Genomic DNA, 20,062 nt, shown 5'->3' on the forward strand with positions numbered 1-20,062 from the left:
CTGCATATACATACATACACACGACTCCCTAGACCCTAGCCCCACCGCCGCTATCACCATGGCGCCGCCCTCCGATATCATGACCGAGATGCGCCGGGACGATGCCTGCAGCTCCAGCTTACAGCCACAAGATTGCTCTGCCTCTTCAGCACATCAGCGAAGGCGGCACTCGCTTTTTGTGCAACGCCGGCGTATGTCACTTGTGCGCAACATCATGGAAGGCGAGGACAATCTACTACTAAAGGTACACCTACCACAATCTATATTATACGGCTCTCCCCCTCTGCTCTTAGGATGCTCTCACGTGGAAATATCCCTTTCTAACACCAGCACCGCCCATGCAACCAGGTCGACGTATTTCTCGATGAGCTTGACAGACGACTCCAATACATCGAAAGCCATTACATCGAACCCGATCTCGACGAAAGCATATCCATTGCCCTCGAAACTCTGAAAACTGTCCGCAACCGCTGTGCTGCTGCCTCGGAAGAGATGATTGGCGCTGGCCGCAGACGGCTCCAAGTCATGGTCGAGACAATCGAGGCCGGGTGCCACGAGGCCATGACTGCAGCCGAGTCGCTCAACGAAAAGGCCAAGGTCGCCGTCGAGCTGCTTGATGAGATGCTGAACGACTTTGAGAACCGCGCGCACAAGATGCGTGAGCGGGGACTGGCTTCAGCCGCTGGCCAGCTGATGGACGAATCTCTACGAATCATGGACGAGGGCCTGCAGAGCGCCATTCACGCCGCCGAGTCTCTGGAGGATGCCATTCAACGAGCCGTCACTCGCGCCCGAGAACAAGGCCTCATCTTGTATGAGGACTTGCCTATCCCCTGGCGCATTAACCCCCACATCCAGTCCGGCTACCGCTTCACCGAGAGCAAAGTTGACTGTGTGCGCAGCATGTTTGGCCTGTCCAACGAGACTATCAACATCTGGTCTCATGCTGTGGGCTTCTTGGTTGTGCTTGCAATCGCCTTTTACTTTTACCCCATGAGCCACAACTTCCAAAACAGCACCACAACTGACGTCATCATTGCTGCTTCTTTCTTCTTCACTGCCTGCTTGACACTCGCTTGTTCTACCATCTGGCACACAATGAACGCTGTCGCCGACGTCGATGCTATTTCGATATTTGCCTGCGTCGATTACACCGGCATCAGCGTCCTTATTGCCGCATCCATTGCCACCACTGAATGGACCGTCTTTTACTGCGATGCCACCAGCCGCTGGACCTACATGACCACCACCGGCCTGCTTGGTCTCGGCGGCGTCATCATGCCGTGGCACCCTTACTTTAACAAGCAAGATATGGCCTGGCTTCGCGTGGCATTCTTTGCCGGTCTTGCCCTAACCGGCTTCCTGCCCGTGTTGCAGCTCAACTACACACACGGCACCGAGTTTGTCTACGAGTTCTACAAGCCCATATTCTCGTCGGTCATGGTCTACTTTGTCGGCGCCCTCGTCTACGCTAGCAAGATCCCTGAGTGCTGGTATCCTGGCATGTTTGACTACGTTGGTGGCAGTCACAACCTCTGGCACTTTGCCGTGCTCGGAGGTATCCTGTTTCACTATGTCGCCATGCAGGAGTTCTTCTCAAATGCCTTTGCGCGAGCCGAGGGCGGCTGTCCTGTGCCCGTGTATTAAAGAAGGGAGGATTGTATGTACCTACGCAGAAGAAGAAAAGTAGGCACGAGAAAAAAAAATGAAGAAGAAAAAGAACTACAAAGGAACCAACTAGAAAAAGAAGGAAAGGTGAAACAGACAACAAGAAAACAAACCGTTGCGCTACGTGGGATTAACAGAACGAAGTTGTGGTCCTTTTCTTTTCATATATTAACCTCGCTTCCTGTCATATAAATTCATTCTCTTGATCATATCTTTCACGCCATATCACTTATACAATATTCGCTTTCACTTCCTTCTCATTGTGACATTTCTTACAAATTGAGAATTTCCATCGTTAGATCATGTTGTTTTTTTATGTGATTCTTGTCCAATTCCGTTTTCTTCATTTTGTTTTTTAAATTTGGCTGTGACGTCATGACAGCAACAGCGACATATGGCACACGCAAGTCTTCCAACCAAAAGTTGAGACATCAAAGTTTCTAGATTCTGAGGCACATGGGTAAAGAGAGGACGAGAAAGCCATGTTTTAATTTTCAAAGGGCCGTAGATAATATAATCCATGTGACAGAGGAGGGGGCCGGGAATGGGGTATAACAACTAGGCGCCAGGACTCAAGTTGCGGGTTAGAGGATCAGGGCGGTGGTTGAGGAAATCACTGACGGACATGTTTAGCGGGCGTGTTCGACAATCTCGGCATACATGTCTCGTGGGATTCTCTGCACAAACGAGATGGTAAGCTTCTTGATCTGCTCTGCCTGCAGCGCAGGGAACGAGCGGAGGAGATTGCTTGGGCTATGGACGTCATGTGTTAGCGAGACAGTACCGGGCGGCCGAGAAAAGGATACGGTTGGGACAACGAGACATGGAAATTCAGTAGCTATACTTACGTTGGTGATGCGAGAATCTGGTCGCGCATGATGTACAGCTGTGCGACAATGCAGAGGATATTCAGATGCGGGCCATACGCAAACAAAAAGTCCCAGAGTTTGAGCACCTCGGGCAGCGGCGGCGTGCACGCGCTAAGCGTGAGGACAGACGGGAAGGCGTATATTTCGGCGCGCAGGCTGCGACTCAGCAGATACGTGCTGAGCTGCTTGTCGACAATGGCGAGCACCTTGTCGACGAGCGCCAGGCCACGGTGGACGCCTTCCATGGCACCGCGGATGTATCCGGGGCACTCGCGCGTGAGCAGCGCGTAAAAGGCAGTAAAGGCTTCGGCTTCGCTGCGGGCGGCATATAGGAACGGTGCGGCGAGGACGTTCATGCCCTGCACATACGTGCCGGGTTCCGGCGTGAGGTTCTGCTCTGAGCCCTCGGTGGTCAGGGTCAGTGCTCGCGCGCGGTTCTTTGCGGCTGGGGACGAATGTACTGATGAGTCGGTTGCCGGGCTAGACTCGTGTGTGTCGCCGGTGCCAATAAAATTTCCGATGGTTCCCCCTGCGGCTAGAGAAGACCGCTCCCGGCGAGTCTTTTCTCGACCGTCGTGGAGTTGCCAGGCAATAGCGTTGAGAAGCCGGATTAGACTGGCTTCGCTAACGCGCCGGCGGAAGAGAGGGTCGGTCGTGAGTGTGCGGAACGTATCGTTGCGAATTTTCGCGTATGCTGGAGAAGCGCCTCTGTGAATGAGGGCGAGGTAGTCGTCGGTGGCCATGACCGGGGCGTTCAGCAGGATAAGCCACGCGTAGATACGAACTGAAGACTATTTTCGGGTTAACATAGGTTGGGGTGAGCTTTGCGGACAGCCCACAAGAAAAAGAAAATACTTACCATGCCGTCACTATCACTCTTTATGCCTTCTTCCAAGATTTTATATCGGGCTGTTTCTAGCGTGCCTAGATAGTTGTCATCTGGGGGACCGTCGCGCACAATCGCCTGAATCGACATGCCTAGATTTGCATATTGTGGCCGTTTGGGTCTCCTCGGGAGCAAAGCAGAATCAGCCGCTTGTGCGGCGCCACCGGCGTCGCTATTCGCGCGGATGCGCCTGCTCAAGGGCGACGGGCCAGAAAGTTGCGCCGCGTCTTTCTTCTGTGGTGAGCCATTACGAGCCAGCGGCGAGGATTGCAGCTGCGGGAGATGCTTTGGCTTTTGTGACTGCGTATGCGCTGTTCTGGCGGCGTGTAGGGGCTGTGAGCTTTGGTGGTGTAGCTGGTGACGTGGGGGCGTGGCAGCTTGCTGGTGGAAGGTCGAGGAAAAGGCTGACGGCGACGGCTGCGGCAGCTGCGAGCTGCGCTGCTTCAGCGGCTGTTGGCCGGTCTGGTGCTGGCGGTGTTGGGTGAGGAAGCTCTCGACGGGGGTGGTGGGGTACGTCTGGCTAGCGGCTCGGGCGCCCAAACTATGGGCGGACTGAAGCTTGCGCAAGGTTCGTTGGGTTCGGGGCGGCGCTGGCGTTGTGAGATCGGCAGCGACCAGGGCGGAAGAGGAGTGTGGGAGCATGGACGGGGAATGAGTGTTGCGCTTGGGACTCGGCATTGTGGTTGGCGTGGAGGCGGCACACGTGGGCCACCGCTGCCGGGTTTGTGGTAGCAAGGACGGCGCTTAAGCGTGGAAGTAACCCGACCAGAACGAACGATAGAACAGACTTGAAAGCTACTCTGAGACTTCTGGCAGTTGGTGGTCTTGGAATTTGATAGGTTTTCCCAGCGCAAACAAAAGAAGTCTGGTGTTGATCCGATAATGTAGGGTAGGCAGTTCGTGGCAGGGTATACAGCTCTTTGATGGCGGTGTCCGGGATATTTTGCGAGGTGGGATTTTATGTTGATCTTATGACGGTTTCTTTGTGTTGTTGTTTTGGCTTTGTGCCTGTATTTGTTTTCGTGTATGTAGATGACTGGCCCATCACCATGACACTACTGTAAGGACTGACTGGGTTATGGCGTCTTTGGCGGGCGCGTTTTTTCTCTGTGCAACCGCGGCGCGTTTCGTCAGGAAGGGACAAGGGTTTTAGGGCACTAGGGTGTGTAGACCCTTGCAGTCAGCATTATGAAAACCTTATTGCACGTGATGCCGCTAGGGTTGTGTGATGTGTTGCTCTCCCGTTGCACAAGCCCTCATGTCAATGGTTCACCTAAGACCAAGTTTGTTCTACCACCAAGGCCGAGTGAGACAAAAGGCGCCAGAGGGCGAACTTTCCCTCTTTAGAGCCACGCAAAAGTGGAGGTGATCCGCAATGGCGCAATGGGCTAGGCTGTTGATGCAACTTTTGACACGGGAGAGCTGTGATTGGCTGTTCTGGGGCCCAAGTCAACAACACAGAGCCGTCCAGTGTGCGGCTCGGTTCGTGGGCCGGCGGATTTTCTTTGTGAGGGCAACGAGCCGAGAAGCTAGCGAGTCCTGATTGAGAGGGTAGCAGGGAAGAGTCGCTTTGAGAGTGCTGCCCGAGAGCGAGAACGAGGGTGCGGCGGCGGCGGGCACCATAGACAAAAGCCATATCTTGCATTATGAGATGATAATGGGGTTACCACAGGCGTGAAATTCTAGAATGCTGACAAAGAGGATGAATCCCAAGCCACTAATGGCAACCTCAGCAAGCATGGCCATTGGCGCAGAGGCCGTATGGTGACATCTCTGGGGCCGATGTCGAGAAGATGGCGTTGCGTACATGATAGTTGCAAGGACATTCACACAAGCCTGCAAATATGTGACTCTATGCACATTTGTGCTTGGTGCTACATGCTAAGCTTCTGCCAAGGCCTTGACGGATAGCCAAGATTCTTGAAGAGCCGCTCTGCTGGGAAGCCGAGACGGGACGAACAAGAGGCTGGGATACATCACGGCATAAGCATGCAATGAGCGCTGCGTTTCTGGGGGAGACCCGGGGGGCAGGGCGTCTTGGCAGATGCTTGACAGAAAGCTTGGCTGTACGTCGTCTCTCTCTGCGTCCCTGTAAACATCGCAAGCCTGCAAGATGGTTATCTCTCCAGTGTCTTGGAAAAACACCAGACGCATGCCTCCCTCCCAAAGAGGACGACTTTAGCTTCAAGCTCGCTGGTTGTGCACGCAGCCGGTCTCTGACTTTGATTGCCTCCCTTTTCTTTTTTCTATTTTCCTATTTTTATTTGTATTTTCTTTCTTACAGACACAGGATCGATGGCGACATCGCCGCTCGACTCCTCCGCCATAATAAAAGCACTGTTAAATACCTCTAATTTATCTTGGCCACACACACTCTTAGCCTGGCCGCTTTGGGACAGCAACGCTGTATTATTCACCACCAGAGACAGAAGTCAAGACCAGACGGACAGTCTAAACCCTGCTTAGCTTTGTTGCGTAGTGTTCTTGAGCGAGGTAAATCCGCCCCCCAGGTACTGGCCGAGTAGGGCCGCATCGCGTCTGGGGAATATAATCGGGCCTCCATCCACCCCAGGGCTTTGTTTCCAAAAGCTCTCGTTCTTTTTCTGGTGGTATTGTTCTCTTGTGTCTAGTGTCTTTGGCATATTTGACTCGTGCCCGGCCTGTGTCAAGTCAAGCGACCCAGTCGAGTTGTTCTGGAGTTCAAGGTGGTACCTGATTATTCGCCTTGTAGCGGCCATCTTCTTCTTCTTGTTGCGCTCCTTGTCCTCAACTCAGTTCTCTTCTTCTTTTCATTTGTTGCCTTCCCCTCATTTTCTCTGCCGTGTGTGCTTCTCCTCTCTTGACGTCACAGTTCCAACTGAATACCCGCCGTTCATCTCTTTCCCTGTACCCGTCCCTCCCCCTCCCAGCCATGGCCAGCAAATCTGCCCAGGCCGGCCGTATGTTGGCCAAAGTCCTTGGGATTAAACTCGACGACTCGGCCAACGACAACGTGACCCGCGGCGAGAGCGTCTTCTCCATTGCGACGGCCGAGACGGATACGTTTGTCGAAGAAGAGCCCACCACTGCTGAGTGGCTGCGCGAGCAGGTGCCCTCGGGGAAAGGAATTTCTGGGTATCTCATCAGCTTGTTTCCCTTCCTCAGCTGGGCGCCGTACTATAATTTGACCTGGTTTGTCGGTGACCTGGTAGCCGGTGAGTTTGGTTGCCCTAGACGGCAGGAGAGACGGACCTCCGGTGGCTGCGAAATCCTACATCCTGCAACCCCCTGTAACCCACTGAGCACTAACACCTGGGTTCCCCTGTACAGGATGCACTATAGGCGCCGTGGTCGTGCCTCAGGGCATGGCATACGCCCTGCTGGCCAACTTATCCCCTGAATACGGCCTGTATTCGTCCTTTATGGGAGTTGCGCTGTACTGGATCTTTGCTACATCCAAAGACATCACCATTGGTGTAAGTCCCCGATGCTTATAGACCAACTGTTCTTATCAGAATCATAGCTAACCCGCGGTCTTCAACGTACAGCCCGTTGCTGTCATGTCCACACTAGTGGGTAATGCCATTGTCGACATCCAGGACAAGCACCCTGACATCTCCGCCACCGACATCGCCGGCACGCTGGCGATCCTGGCCGGCGGCATCATCTGCTTCATCGGTCTGATACGCTGCGGTTGGATCGTCGACTTAATATCGCTGACGTCGCTTTCGGCTTTCATGACCGGCTCTGCGCTGTCGATTGCCAGCGGCCAACTATCCTCCCTCATGGGCCTCAAGGGCATTGACACGCGCGATGCCCCGTACCTGGTCTTCATCAACTCGCTCAAGCACCTCGACACGGCCAAGCTTGACGCCGCCATCGGCATCACTGCTTTGGCTCTGCTGTACTTGATCCGCTCTAGCATCAACCTGGCCGCCAAGCGCTGGCCGCAGCACAAGCGCGCTCTGTTCTTCACAAACACCCTGCGCACCGTCTTCGTCATTCTGCTATACACCCTCATCAGCTGGCTCGTCAATCGCGACCAGCGTTCCAGCCCGGCATTCAAGTTGATCGGCCACGTGCCGCGCGGCTTTAAGCACACCGGCGTGCCCAACGTTAACAGCCACACCTGCAGCGTGGTTGGCTCATATCTTCCCGCGACGGTGATTGTCCTGGTGGTCGAGCATATTGCCATCTCCAAGTCGTTTGGCCGCATAAATGATTACACCATCAACCCGTCGCAGGAGATGGTTGCTATCGGCGTGACCAACCTACTGGGCCCCTTCCTCGGTGCTTACCCCGCGACCGGCTCGTTCTCACGCACTGCCATCAAATCTAAGGCTGGCGTGCGGACACCCTTTGCTAGTGTCATCACCGCTGTAATTGTCGTGTTGGCTGTTTACGCTCTGCCCAGTGTCTTCTTCTACATCCCCAAGGCCGCACTGGCTGCCGTCATCATCCACGCCGTCATGGACCTGATCACGCCACCCAACACCGTCTACCAGTTCTGGCGCGTGTCGCCCATCGAGGTGCTAATTTTCTTTGTCGGCGTGTTTGTGAGCATCTTCTCGTCCATTGAGAACGGCATCTACTCAACTGTCTGCATCTCCATGGCTGTCATGCTCTTCCGTATCCTCAAGGCCCGCGGCGACTTCCTCGGCCGCGTCCGCATCCAGTCCGTCCTCAACGATCGCATCATCGGCGAGCACCACACTGACGACGTCGGCGCCTACGGAACCTTCAAGTCGTCGCCTGCCAACGCTGGCGTGCGCAACGTCTTCCTGCCTATCAATCATGGCGACGGCTCTAACCCTGTCGTTGTTGTCGAGAGCCCCTACCCCGGAATCTTCATCTACCGCCTGTCCGAAGGCTTCAACTACCCGAACGCCAGCCATACCCTGTCCTACTTCACCCGCACAATCTTCCAGCAGACGCGCCGCACTGCCCCGCAGACATACGCCAACCCCGGCGATCGCCCATGGAACGATCCTGGTCCGAAAAAGGCCAAGCGCGCCGTGCGCAACGATAGCGACGCTACGGACGAAATTGACGCTGACGATGCCAGCAAGCCGACGCTCAAGGCTGTGATTCTTGACTTTTCCTCCGTCAACAACGTCGACATTACCTCGGTGCAGCAGCTGATTGACGTGCGCAACCAGCTGGATCGCTATGCAGCCCCCGAACCCGTCGACTGGCACATTGCCTGCATCAACAACCGCTGGACTAAGCGCGCTCTGGCGTCCGCCGGCTTCGGATACCCGCTTGAGCAGACCTCGGCCGCGCAGACGCCGCAGACTCGCTGGAAGTCCATTTTCAGTGTTGCTGAGCTGGCCGGCGACGACTCGGCTGCGTCGGTCGTCGAGAAGGAGGCCCACGGTCAGATCGCCGTGTCGCGCCTGCCCGACGTGGAGGAGTCCATCTCCCCTGTCAAGCTGCCCGGGGATCACACACGCCTGCGTCATAGACGGCGCGGAGTGGTTGTCCACGGACTGAACCGCCCGCTATTCCACATCGATCTAACGAATGCCCTCCAGAGTGCCATTGCCAACGTCGAGGCGCGGTCGGAAGTGTATGAAGGTACGACCAACTCTGACAACAGTGATGCACCAAAGGGTCTGTAGTTGGAGATGAGAGGGCGTGAGAGTGTTGATTCGTCGATTTTATCATGTGTTTCTTTTATTGCGCTGGCCCAGATATGTTTTCATGATATGCCTTATATGTAATGAGTGCGATGGAGAGACGGTTTCTTGCCGTATTCTCAAAGTATCGCTACAAAAAAGTTCTAATTCTACTTGACTTTCCAATCTTCAGTTTTTAATGACTACGTGCATAATCACTTGTATAGTACATAAAGAATGTCGGTTGTGAGAAGAGAAAGTATCATCATGTACTTTTTTTTTTCAACCAAGCCCTACCCAAAAAAAAAGATAGCTGACTCTCCAAAAAGAGAAAGCTGGGACAACCCATTGTTTGTACGGTCCCCGAAATTTTGTGAAACCATGTAACTCATGAAAAAGCCATATTACCGCATACCAGCAAAGCAAAGCAAAGCAAAGGAAAACAAAAAAACAGGACAACTCAACGCAACGAGAAATGAAACAAACAAGCAGTATCCGTCATCTTGTCACTCTCTGTCTACTGTTGTTCCGCAGCCTCCTCGGCAATATTCTCCTGCTCGTCCTCCTCGTCCTCAAAGGTTCCCATGGGAACCTCGTACAAGCGCAGAACGGGCTTGTTGGGGTCCTTGGCCAGGACGAACTTGCCTTCCTCGCGCTGCAGGCACATGTCGGCAATGGTGCGGACAATACCCCAGCCATTGGACAGCGACAGGTTCATCTGGCGGGCAAAGTCACGTGGCTTCCAGCCGACAACACCCAGAATGACATGCTTATCGTTGACGCGCGGGTTAGCGCGAGACACGAAACTAAAAAAAGAAAAAGGCATTATGGTTAGCTTATTTGAAACTGCACACAGATAGATCACAAACAACGAATAGATTTCTTCAAGATCACTTACCCAAGCTTCATCTGGTCAGCGTTAGCTAGGATACTCTGCACTGTCCAGCGGGCCAGCTTGCAGGAGTTGTTCTTCATCTCAGTGGCGACAACAGCACCGCGCTGCGACGCCAGCTTCGTCCGCCAGTCGAGGGCACCACCGCTACCGGCAGCCTTGCTGTCGAATTCGTTCAGGGCTTTGACGGTCAGGAACTGCTCTTCACCGCTAGTGGGGTTCTTGATGACGGCGTCCAGCTCAGTTCTAACAATCAGGTGCACAGGGTTCTCCTCAGTGGTCGAAAGGTCGAAGCGACGGTACTTGTAAGCCTTGCTAGCCGCGGGCTCGGTCTCTTCGGAGGGGTTGTAGAAGGGGTTGCTGCTCTCCATTGACACCTTGTTGGAGTCCTTCTCAATAACAACCTGGTTGACAAAGTTGTGGTTGATGTAAGTCGCCTCATCAGCCAGGGCGTTGGGCTGGTTAATGGCATCCTTGTTGCCGTCAGTGGCATCCAGGGGGCTATCGACTGCGTTCTCATTGACCGTGACCATATCAAGGGCAGCGTTTTCCCGCTTGTCGAAGAAAATCTTCTTGCCTTGTCTGACAATGACGATATCCCAGGGGTAGACGGAGCGAGGGGAACACATAAGCATAGAGAGGATGCTATCGGTGGCGAAGATGGTAGCCTCGTCGCTTTCGGCCAGCTTCTGGATGATAGGGTCGGAGGAGGTGGTAACGTTGTAGGCGGCACGATCAATGGCCTGGAGCTTCTTCTCAGCGCCCTTGGTGGGGGGCTTGTCGAACGAGCGGTCGTAGTGGTACAGGAAGCCGCAGTTGTTCAGATCCTCGCCCTCGTCGGTGTCCAGGTTCAGCTTGCCCAGACGGTTGAAGTCAATCTCTTCCAGCAATTGCCAATCGGGCTTGACGTTAATGCTTGCATCGCGGTTGCGAGCAGGACGGTCGTAGTCCTTCCAACCGAAGCGGCGGCCGCCACGGGCGTTGCCGTAGCCGCCAGAAGCGCCACCACGGGTGGTGCGCGAGGCCATCTGGCGAGTAGGGCGGGCCTCGACGCGGTTGAGGCGGGAAGAGCCACGGGCACCACCGCGGGTGAAGACGGCACCACGGCCAAACTTGGCCTTAGCGGAATCGCGGACATTGCTGACGACGGAGAAGGTCGACTCGTCTTCGGTAGCGGGAACGTTGAAGGTAATAGCGTGACTGGCACCGTACACCTGCTGATCTGTGAAAAGGGGAGATACATAGTTAGTATCATAAAGAGCCATAACGGAAGCACAGGTGTCTCGATGGAGAGGAGACGATAACTCGCATCATCAAAGGAAACGAAGGGAACGGCGGCGTACCTCTAAAGTTGCGGTTGAACTGCTTGCCACGGCCATCGCGTTCCTTGCCATCGCTGGTCCAGTCGGCCATGCGGCCAAGCTTGTCGCCCTTGGAGAAGGGCGCATAGGGGACGCCATTGAGGGTGGTGCTGTTGGTGACAGCTTGACCCCAACCGTCACCGGCGGGGCACTGTTCGGCCAGTTTGAGGTAGTTCATACTTGGGGATGCAATGTTGGATGGGAGCAAACAAGAAAAAAAAAGGAAGAGAAAGGGAAGAGAAGGGTTCCTCTGTGGTCGGGTGACGTCGTGGGGGGGAGAAGAGGGGGTCTTGCTGGTTTCAAAGGACGTCGTCAAAGGCTCTACAAGGCGAGCAGGGACTGAGATAGTGGGATGATTGAATTTTTTCCCGAATCTTGAAAATGTGGATGGGACGAGGGGTGAAATTGTGGAGGGGATGGTCAGCCACAGGCGCCACTTAACATCAAGACTGTGGCGCTAAGCCTTTTTTTGGGAAGCTCTTATCTTATCGAATTAGCTCTGTTAGGGTTGTTTATGGTTAACCCAGACATTGTAATGACGACGGATGGTGGCTAGGAAAGCACAACATATATAGGTTTAATCATAACGAGTCAACTACATACAAAACATGACTTTACTATGTAACTGATATCAGACCCCATAATGAAAACCGAGCCCACGACCTCTAGGTGATCCCTATTTAAGCAGCTCGCACCATCATCTGAGATTGAACCAAAATGCTCTCGAAAGCATCACGAACCTCGAAGTCCTCCACAACGGCACCAAAACTAGAAGGATCCGTTAGAACATGGTTGTGCACAAAACACAAGAGAGACAGATAAACATACCCAAAGCAATGGACCTTGTCGCCCAGACTGGCGGCAAGCTTGACAAGATCTTCCCGGCCGAGTTGGCCAAAGCGCTCGTCGCCGGTAATGAGGCTCCAGGCTTGCACGGGTGTGATTTCTCCGTCCAGGTCAAACTGCGAAGACAGCTCCAGAAGTCTAGCCAGGCCACTCTTGGAGGCATCCCAAGTCATCTGGTTGACTTGACCCTCGGCATCCGAGCGAGGCTCAGGGTTAGGAACAAACCTGGAGCTCCAGGGCGTATCTGAAGACAGCTGGGAGTAGGGGAGTGGCGGGCACGACAACATGCGGCCGTGTCCACAAGCCATCGGCTCTGGGGAGTCATGGGTACGCTCCAGAAGGAAGGGAAGATGTCCCATACAAGGTCGCTCAAGACTAGACGGAGTAAAAAAGAGTACAAGGTTAGCTTACCCCATCCATCACATCTAATGAGCATTGGTGACCAGGTAGCGTAGAGAACATGGAGTTCGAAAGAAGAAAATAAGATACAGCAAAAATGGTACAAAAATAGGATAGGAAGGCAAGGCAATCTGTGTCACGAAATAGGAGTCCGCACACACAAGAAGGAAATCCGGGAAGCATTCAAAGACGTCGATACAAGTGTGTGCATCGATGATTGATTCAAGTGAAGATGAGTCTCGGATTGTCCAATGAGCGGTGATCATTGCGGGGGCGGGGAGAGGTAGGCGCGAGCCCGATTTTGGTGGTCGTACGTTAGAACGAATTCGATGCCGGCCTGCTCTTGGTCGAAGACGGGCTTGGGAATAGACGGCGCACTAGACATGCCGGCCTGGTACATGTCGTTTGTTTGGTACGGGATGCCTTGTTGAGGCGGGATGGTGAAGTTCTGGGCAGATGCGTGTGTGTTACTGTTGCTTTGGGGGGAGACGCTGCTGCTGGCATCGTTGATGGGGCCCGAGTCGAGTTGTGCAAGAGAATTGGACACCTGAGGAGGCAGCGGGATTCCATTCTCGAGAAGTACTTTGCGAAGCATTTTGTTGACGCTCATTACTTGGTCCTTCTCCTTGGTGTTCTCAATGAGAGTAGCACGAAGCTTGAGAACCTCATTTTCAAGGTCACGGATGTACTGTTCCTTGCGCTCGCGGTGGGTTCTGTAAATCGTGGTGAGTAAGTTTGCCTTGGACATAGGGAGCTAGCAAGCGCAGAGGGGATGGATATATGGACGCACCTTTGAGCCTGGCGGTTTAGTTGTTGACGGCGGGTCAAGGCGGGTTTGCTGTCAGGCTTTGGCCCTCTGCGCTTGGCGACTTGGCCATCTAGAAAAGTATCAGTACGAGTGAAATTCTAGTGACAGTGTACCTGGTGGAGGGCTTGACGAGTAATATGGATGAGTGTAGATGATATTGACGGTGAAAAGGACCGGGTATTGGCGAGTGAGCTTAGTAGAACCTCCCCCGCGATAAAACTCGCCAGCCATGGTATCAAGGGAGAAGAATCTCGACTCACCCTTGGTCCTCTTTTCGTGGAGATTAAAACCTGCTACATCCATGTCGTTCATGGCCTGGATAGGCGGCTGCGGAGGTGGCACCTGAGGATGATGGAAACGGTCGGCCATGGCGATGTGTGGCCGATCTGGCGCTGGCACGACGGATACTTGGAGAGAAAGCAGAGAAATGCAAGATGAGAGGCTACAGCAGGATAGAAATCCAACGGGAAAATGAGCTCGACTTGGGCCTTGGGTGGGACGGGTTCACAGTCACACAGGTACAGGTACAGGTACAGGTACAGACACAGGGAGCCAGTTAGCTAAAGGCCCAAACAACGCGCCGAGCGAGCAGCAAAAGGGAAAGGCCCGAAGCTTGCTCAGGCTGCAGAATGCTGGAGCAGTGCTACGTTGTTAGCTCCTGGACGCAGAGAAAAAGGCGATATGCACTTGTAGTTGGGGGAGGAGGAATATGTGGGCGTACATATAGACAGGGCTGGGCAGGATTGACGAGTCTTGAAGCGGGAAAGATGTGTGGCAGGAGGGGGATGGAGAAGCCGAGCAGGGTCTGCCTTGTCGGTGACTTGTGTGTTGTTGAAATAATTTCAGGTGTAAGAAGTTTACAGCGCAGCCGCAAGATCAAGATATCAGCTTTGACATGGTGACCAGGAGGAGTTAGAGAGAGACACACTAGGAGAGGCCAGACAGACAAGAACAAGAACAGCTCCGAAAGCGCAATAGGAAGAAGATCGGGCAAGATACAACAGCATTCATGGGATTACTTGTCCAGGTGCAGCCAGGCGGCATGTGGTATGTGGCGTTAGAGTTCCCTGCACAACCATGGTTCTGCGGCATGATTGGCTGCCAGCAGAGTTGGCTGTCAGACAAGGCCTCAGGGCGGCAGCTATTGGGGGTCCTCTTTGGGCTGGATTGGAGATGCTGGAGCCAGCTCTAGCTTCCAAGACGACAGACATACAGAAAAGAGAGACAGGCTGCAAGAAGGGCATGATTGAGGGGCATAAGCGAGGAGCAGCGCTGGGAGCACTTGGACACGGGCACGGGTACGAGCACGGAGGAACTACTGAAGGCTGATATACAAAAGTATGTACAATGTGTAGTTACATATAGACATCCATAACTGAACGCTGTCTGCGGGGCTACACATGCTCACAGTCTTTCTTGCAGGATGGCCCTTCCGCCGCCCAAACAATTCAGTCGGTAGTCCTGGGCTGGATTCAGAGGGGGAGGGGCAGTTGAGACACTGTCATGAACAGCATCTACGGGCTATTCATACAAAACCTCTACTACTTACTTCTTGGCTATCTAACGTGGGCTTGTCCCAACTCGGGGCGCCTAACCTGGACGTTGGCTTTGGCTCTGTGGGCACTGTGTAGCTAGTTCGGTCTAAGCTTTTCGTAGATTGGCGGGAAGGAATATTCGGCACAAACACATCTCGGGCCAATTCACCAAGAACCGACCAAAGCCCCGTCACCAAGATCAAGTCGTGAATTCACTGCAATTTTTTGCGCCCGTGAAGACCCTTCTATCAACCGAGGCATAAGAATACTCAATGTACTTGCAGAATCAGCTTGCCTCGTCACAAAAGCAACATCACATCACACCAAGCCAAGCCAGTTCGTGAGGAGCCTGACAAAAAACGACGCATGTTTTTTGTTGCGGGGCTGAGTGGTCCTTATGTGTAACCCTAAGTGAACCCTATAAGCATGGGATATTTGGGATTTCCTGCTTGAACACTCGCGTCGTCAAACTATCATCATGAAAAACAGTGTCCCCATATGATTGCTTCATATAGACGGAAAGGGTCGGCACATCTCTCTGCCAAACTCTGACTAGCCACCCATTCGGGTGGCTGCTGCCGGTTCGTCTGACGTGTCACCAGAGCTTGGAAGAAGTGTCAAAGTGTCGTTCAGCCCAGCGGGCCAAAGCTCTGCTGGTGTCGAGCGTTTATTTCAGGCTCCTGATTGAGCGCAGGCTGGAGACTGGCGGTGAGTTATCACATTGCGGGTGATATGGTCTCTGGTTCCTGTGCCACCCGGGGTACTTTGTTGCATCGGCCGGATTGACAAGGAACTATACTTGTGGTTATACTTGTGCGTCGCCTGTCACCTTGGTGCCTGTAGCCCAGGCCGGGCGCCATTCATGATACTACGACTTGTACTACGTATAATAGGGGGATTGAGTGACAGATCAGACGGAGAATCAAGGAATTGGATGGAGGAAGTATGACCTCTAGCTTAAATGCCCTGGAAACAAGATGTCCACGATTGTCAACAGACTTGTTCCTGTACTAACAGTTGCACTATTGGAATAGGTGGCTGTATAGCTGCATATTTACTTTAACACATTCTTCTCGTGACTTGAAGGGAAAAATCCAGTGTCGAGTCTAAAGTTTAGAGTTACATAGTTATGCACTTGTGTATAGTTACAAGGCCGAGATGCGGTTGACTATTTGTCTTGGGCCAATTTTCCCCCCCTACAAGGATACTTGAAGCTGTGACGTAATGGCAACACCCAAGGTCAAAAGGCGCAATGCGAATTTATTCAGACTGTCATCGAGTTTGCTTATGGGGGGAAACATTCTGAATCACGGGATAGAATCCCAAAGTCTGACACTCGGCGATGACCGACAGGATGTCGGGTCCTTTGCGGCTGGTCGCCAGCTGTTTCGGTAGCTGGTACAGCTGTCGTGCAGCTGCCACAGCAAAGTTTGACGATATGTCACCAACTTGCAGTGCCCCACTCCAGCACGCAAATGCCGAAGGCAAAAGGTTGTTGGTATGGATATGGGATTGTGATCCTGCTGTACCACAATAGAGCAGCGAGTCACTAACAGACTTGGCAACGCATATTTACAAAGGACCCAAGGCTTAATTCAGCAATGTCTAACTTACTGGCGCTGGCTTTACGGAAGAGTCTCCAAGGACGCACAAAACCTGGATTCGTATTGAACATGATGTCTTGAGACCTGTGACAAACGGTGACTATCCTGGGGAAGCTGGCGGATACATCCCCGAAATTGGAAGGGAGGGAGGGTTGGTTCAGTATTAGTACAGGTTACTAGCAAAGGGAGAATCTGGCCACAGCTTTGGTCATGTAGTCCGTACAAACCCACAGCTGCTACCCAGGCCGCGTTTTAGTTTCGGCAAGTTGCAATCCGCGGCTGTGTTGCAAGAGCGCTCTGCCTCAAACCCACAGACACGCCAGACACGTCGTCTGGGCGTAGGGCGGCCTCTGCGATGCCAAAGAAAAGGCCGTGATTGATGGAGAGCAGACAAGGTTGCAAGGCCTGGGCGATATGACGTGTCTGCAATATATGCAAATGTGGTAACTAATGGAGCATGGAGCGGAGAATAGGAGCGCACTCGCGTGGTTGAAGATATACACATGCTGCTTGGTCCTCGGGTGTCAAGATCTTCTGAATGGGGGTTTTGTGTGACATGTCGACACGAACCACGAAGCCGTGTCTACTGGTAGATTAGATTGCACATGCACGTGTGCAACCAAGCTTGACCTCTGGCGATAACGATGACGATGACATCTGCATCGGAAGCGGCAACTACGCTTCGCGCGCGATCCTGCGAGCACATCACCATTGCGATTCACAATTGATTGTCTCTCTTTTCAGGAGTTTCCCTGGGATTCTTGCACCTGCTTTTTCTGACGCAAAGCTCTTGCTCTGCCTTTTTTTTTTTTTTTTAAGTGGAGAGGCCTAACTGCTTTGGTGGCTAGCTCGCCATACTTGCCTTGACACACGAGCAGTGCTATCGATAGGGTTCTACAAGGAAGTCCTGCGTATAATATAACTAGTTAGCTACTGGCAGTATTTTCTACTCTGATTCTGCTCCCTTTACGAACCACGCCGCACGCCTTACTCGCTCGTCTTGCCACGCTAGGTCGCCTTTTGTCGAGTTTGTTTGCCTGTGGCCTTTTCTCTGGATTCTTTTTTCTTCTTTATTCCGCTGTTTGTTCTGCCTGCTCTGCTGCCTCGCTGCGTTGACTTTGTGTCCCCCTATCGCAGCGCTTGTTTACTTGCGACTGTTCTGAATTGCCCTTTGCTGCCTCTTCGCTACGACCGGGCCTTGCCTCAAACACCGGCGCCATGGCGTGGTCAAAGGAAACCCGCATTATTATCATGCTGGCGATTGACATCGTGTTCTTTGCTGTCGAATTAACGTCTGGGTTTGTGCTGCATTCGCTGGCGCTGATGGCCGATGCTTTTCACATGGTGAGTCTGTCTGCTTCTCGCTAGCCGCGAACACATAACTGACTGGGAGTGTGGCGAATTTGCAGCTCAATGACATTATTTCGCTCTTCATCGGGCTCTGGGCTGTGCGCGCAGCTCAGAAGGCTTCGGATGACAAGTATTCCTACGGCGTAAGTGATACTCTCGACCTTGAGTCTTCCAAGCGCGTCGGCCACCCGCTAACATTGTTGCCGTGAATCTAGTACCTCCGCGCCGAGATCCTTGGAGCCTTCTTTAATGCCGTGTTCCTGATAGCCCTTTGCGTTAGTATCGTCCTGGAGGCTCTTGGCCGCTTGATCGAGCCGTCCGAGATTAGCAACCCACAGGTTATGCTCATTGTCGGCTCCTTTGGCCTGGCCTCTAACCTGGTGGGCTTCCTGGTTCTTGGTGGCCACGGCCACAGCCATGGACCTGGAAATGGCCACGACCACGACCACGACCACGACCACGATCACGACCACGACCACACATTCGAAGAGTCGCATGCTCACGGCCATGACCATTCTTCTAGCCACGCCCACGACCATTCCCATGCGGCTACTGCAAACCCCATTCGCAGCGCTGAGGAGGGCACAGCCGGCTACGGTTCCACGGCGCGCGGCAATGTCCACGGCCACAAACGCTTGACGAGCATTGACGACCTGAGCATCCACCCCGCTAGCTTCCGCCACGATATCCTTACTGTCTCGCGCAAGATCGAAGAGCCCATTGATTCATCCGTGGATAGCGACGATGATGCCACCGCGAATGGATCGCAGCCTACAGAGTCTACTTCTCTCCTAAGACCTAGCATTACCGTCTCGACCGATATCGCTTCCCACTCCCACAACCACAAACACAACGGCTCTCGCTCTCGCCGCGACTCCGAGGTTATCCACAGCGCCCACAACCACAACAAGCCCCGCGATATTGCCGTCAGCCATGGACATGGCCACAACCACGATGATATGGGCATGAATGCCATGGTTCTTCATGTGCTGGGAGATGCTTTGGGCAATGTCGGTGTCATTGTCACTGCCCTTGTCATCTGGCTCACCGAATGGAGATACAAGCTGTTGGCTGACCCTCTGGTGTCCCTCTTTATTACCGCCATTATTCTATACTCGGCCCTGCCTCTTACATATGCCACCTCCAAGGTTTTGCTCCAGGCTACCCCCGACCATCTGAATGTTAATGAGATCCGAGAGGATATAGAGGCTCTTCCCGGTGTTGTTAGCTGCCACCACATTCACATTTGGCAGCTGTCAGATACCAAGGTCGTCGCGTCGATGCACATGCAGGTTGCATTCCCCATGTCCGAGGCCGGCGGGGAGAAGTACATGGAGCTAGCCCGTCGTGCGCGCAAGTGTCTGCATGCCTACGGCATCCACAGCGCTACCATTCAGCCCGAATACTGCCTGGACCCCGAGCATGCCGCCGACCACCAGCAGCTTGCCCACGAGATCCACGCCCAGGGCGGCTCTGGAAACTACGACGGGCTCGGCCTGTCGCCGCCGTCACAGCGCGGCGATGTCTGCCTGCTTGAGTGCGTTGACAACTGCATCGGCAAGGGCTGCTGCCCATCGCCCTCCGCGCAGCAGAGTCCCGTGCTGAGCAGATCGAGCAGCATTTCGAAGCGGTCAAACCCGCAACAGAGCCAGGCCCGGGGTCATGACCATCAAGGCCACGACCACTAACACCCGACTCCTTGATGGAATCTCCTGGTTTAGCTCAATTTATGCTTCTTAGCTAGCCAGCTTTTTCATTGCCTTCGGGCTACTACAACTTACTAATCCCCCCTTTGTCCCCTTTCCAAGAGCTACATATACTGGTTCACCCCTCATTCCTTCATCACTCTCTTCTATACTGGCGGCGATTCTCTTACTGCTTGCTTCTTTTCCTTTGTCTTGTCCTGTTTTCTTCTTTTTTTTTTTTTTGGGGATTTTTGGTGCTTGGTGCTTGGCGGAACTTGGTGATCTCGTGCTAGTGTAGCAGAGACGGGCAGTTAGATTGGCGTTCAGGTGATAATGATGATAATTTCGAAATTGTGACAAACCTTGTGTGTTTGTGTGTGTATGAGCATGTATGCGTTCGTTTACGTATATGATGCACTCCTTGTGAACAATACCTGTAGCTTTTGTACCTTACAGCATGCATATCATTATCACGATTCACAGGTTTCCATCGCATCTCAGAAATTAGGAAACCTTTTTTACCATTTTATTTTCTGCAAAAAACAAAAAAGAAACATAGAAA

At 53.2% G+C, this 20,062-nt stretch overlaps 6 protein-coding genes across 6 annotated transcripts; 3 read left to right on the forward strand and 3 right to left on the reverse strand.

Annotated features, from left to right (window-relative positions):
• Positions 1-58: 58 nt before the first annotated feature.
• BROUX77_002430 (uncharacterized protein) lies at positions 59-1,647 on the forward strand (the record flags this gene model as incomplete). Its single annotated transcript, XM_073746970.1, has 2 exons — positions 59-244; positions 349-1,647. The coding sequence occupies 2 exons, from the start codon at positions 59-61 to the stop codon at positions 1,645-1,647; spliced, it is 1,485 nt and encodes a 494-aa protein (XP_073607512.1).
• Positions 1,648-2,297: 650 nt separating this feature from the next.
• On the reverse strand, positions 2,298-4,101 carry BROUX77_002431 (uncharacterized protein; the record flags this gene model as incomplete). The annotated part of the gene is made up of 3 exons (XM_073746971.1): positions 2,298-2,421; positions 2,517-3,328; positions 3,397-4,101. 3 exons carry the CDS (start codon positions 4,099-4,101, stop codon positions 2,298-2,300), a joined length of 1,641 nt encoding a protein of 546 aa, XP_073607513.1.
• Positions 4,102-6,334: 2,233 nt separating this feature from the next.
• BROUX77_002432 (uncharacterized protein) lies at positions 6,335-9,023 on the forward strand (the record flags this gene model as incomplete). Its single annotated transcript, XM_073746972.1, has 3 exons — positions 6,335-6,617; positions 6,733-6,878; positions 6,951-9,023. The coding sequence occupies 3 exons, from the start codon at positions 6,335-6,337 to the stop codon at positions 9,021-9,023; spliced, it is 2,502 nt and encodes an 833-aa protein (XP_073607514.1).
• A 514-nt stretch (positions 9,024-9,537) lies between these two features.
• BROUX77_002433 (uncharacterized protein) lies at positions 9,538-11,451 on the reverse strand (the record flags this gene model as incomplete). Its single annotated transcript, XM_073746973.1, has 3 exons — positions 9,538-9,826; positions 9,919-11,134; positions 11,256-11,451. 3 exons carry the CDS (start codon positions 11,449-11,451, stop codon positions 9,538-9,540), a joined length of 1,701 nt encoding a protein of 566 aa, XP_073607515.1.
• Positions 11,452-11,953: 502 nt separating this feature from the next.
• BROUX77_002434 (uncharacterized protein) lies at positions 11,954-13,695 on the reverse strand (the record flags this gene model as incomplete). Its single annotated transcript, XM_073746974.1, has 5 exons — positions 11,954-12,041; positions 12,102-12,494; positions 12,833-13,231; positions 13,309-13,396; positions 13,587-13,695. The coding sequence occupies 5 exons, from the start codon at positions 13,693-13,695 to the stop codon at positions 11,954-11,956; spliced, it is 1,077 nt and encodes a 358-aa protein (XP_073607516.1).
• A 3,988-nt stretch (positions 13,696-17,683) lies between these two features.
• On the forward strand, positions 17,684-19,503 carry BROUX77_002435 (uncharacterized protein; the record flags this gene model as incomplete). The annotated part of the gene is made up of 3 exons (XM_073746975.1): positions 17,684-17,809; positions 17,875-17,958; positions 18,031-19,503. 3 exons carry the CDS (start codon positions 17,684-17,686, stop codon positions 19,501-19,503), a joined length of 1,683 nt encoding a protein of 560 aa, XP_073607517.1.
• Positions 19,504-20,062: the final 559 nt, after the last annotated feature.

This window comes from Berkeleyomyces rouxiae, assembly GCF_048999995.1.
Source record: "Berkeleyomyces rouxiae strain 22BRR77 chromosome Unknown BrBRR77_ptg000002l, whole genome shotgun sequence".
NCBI classification, from domain to species: Eukaryota; Fungi; Ascomycota; class Sordariomycetes; order Microascales; family Ceratocystidaceae; genus Berkeleyomyces; species Berkeleyomyces rouxiae.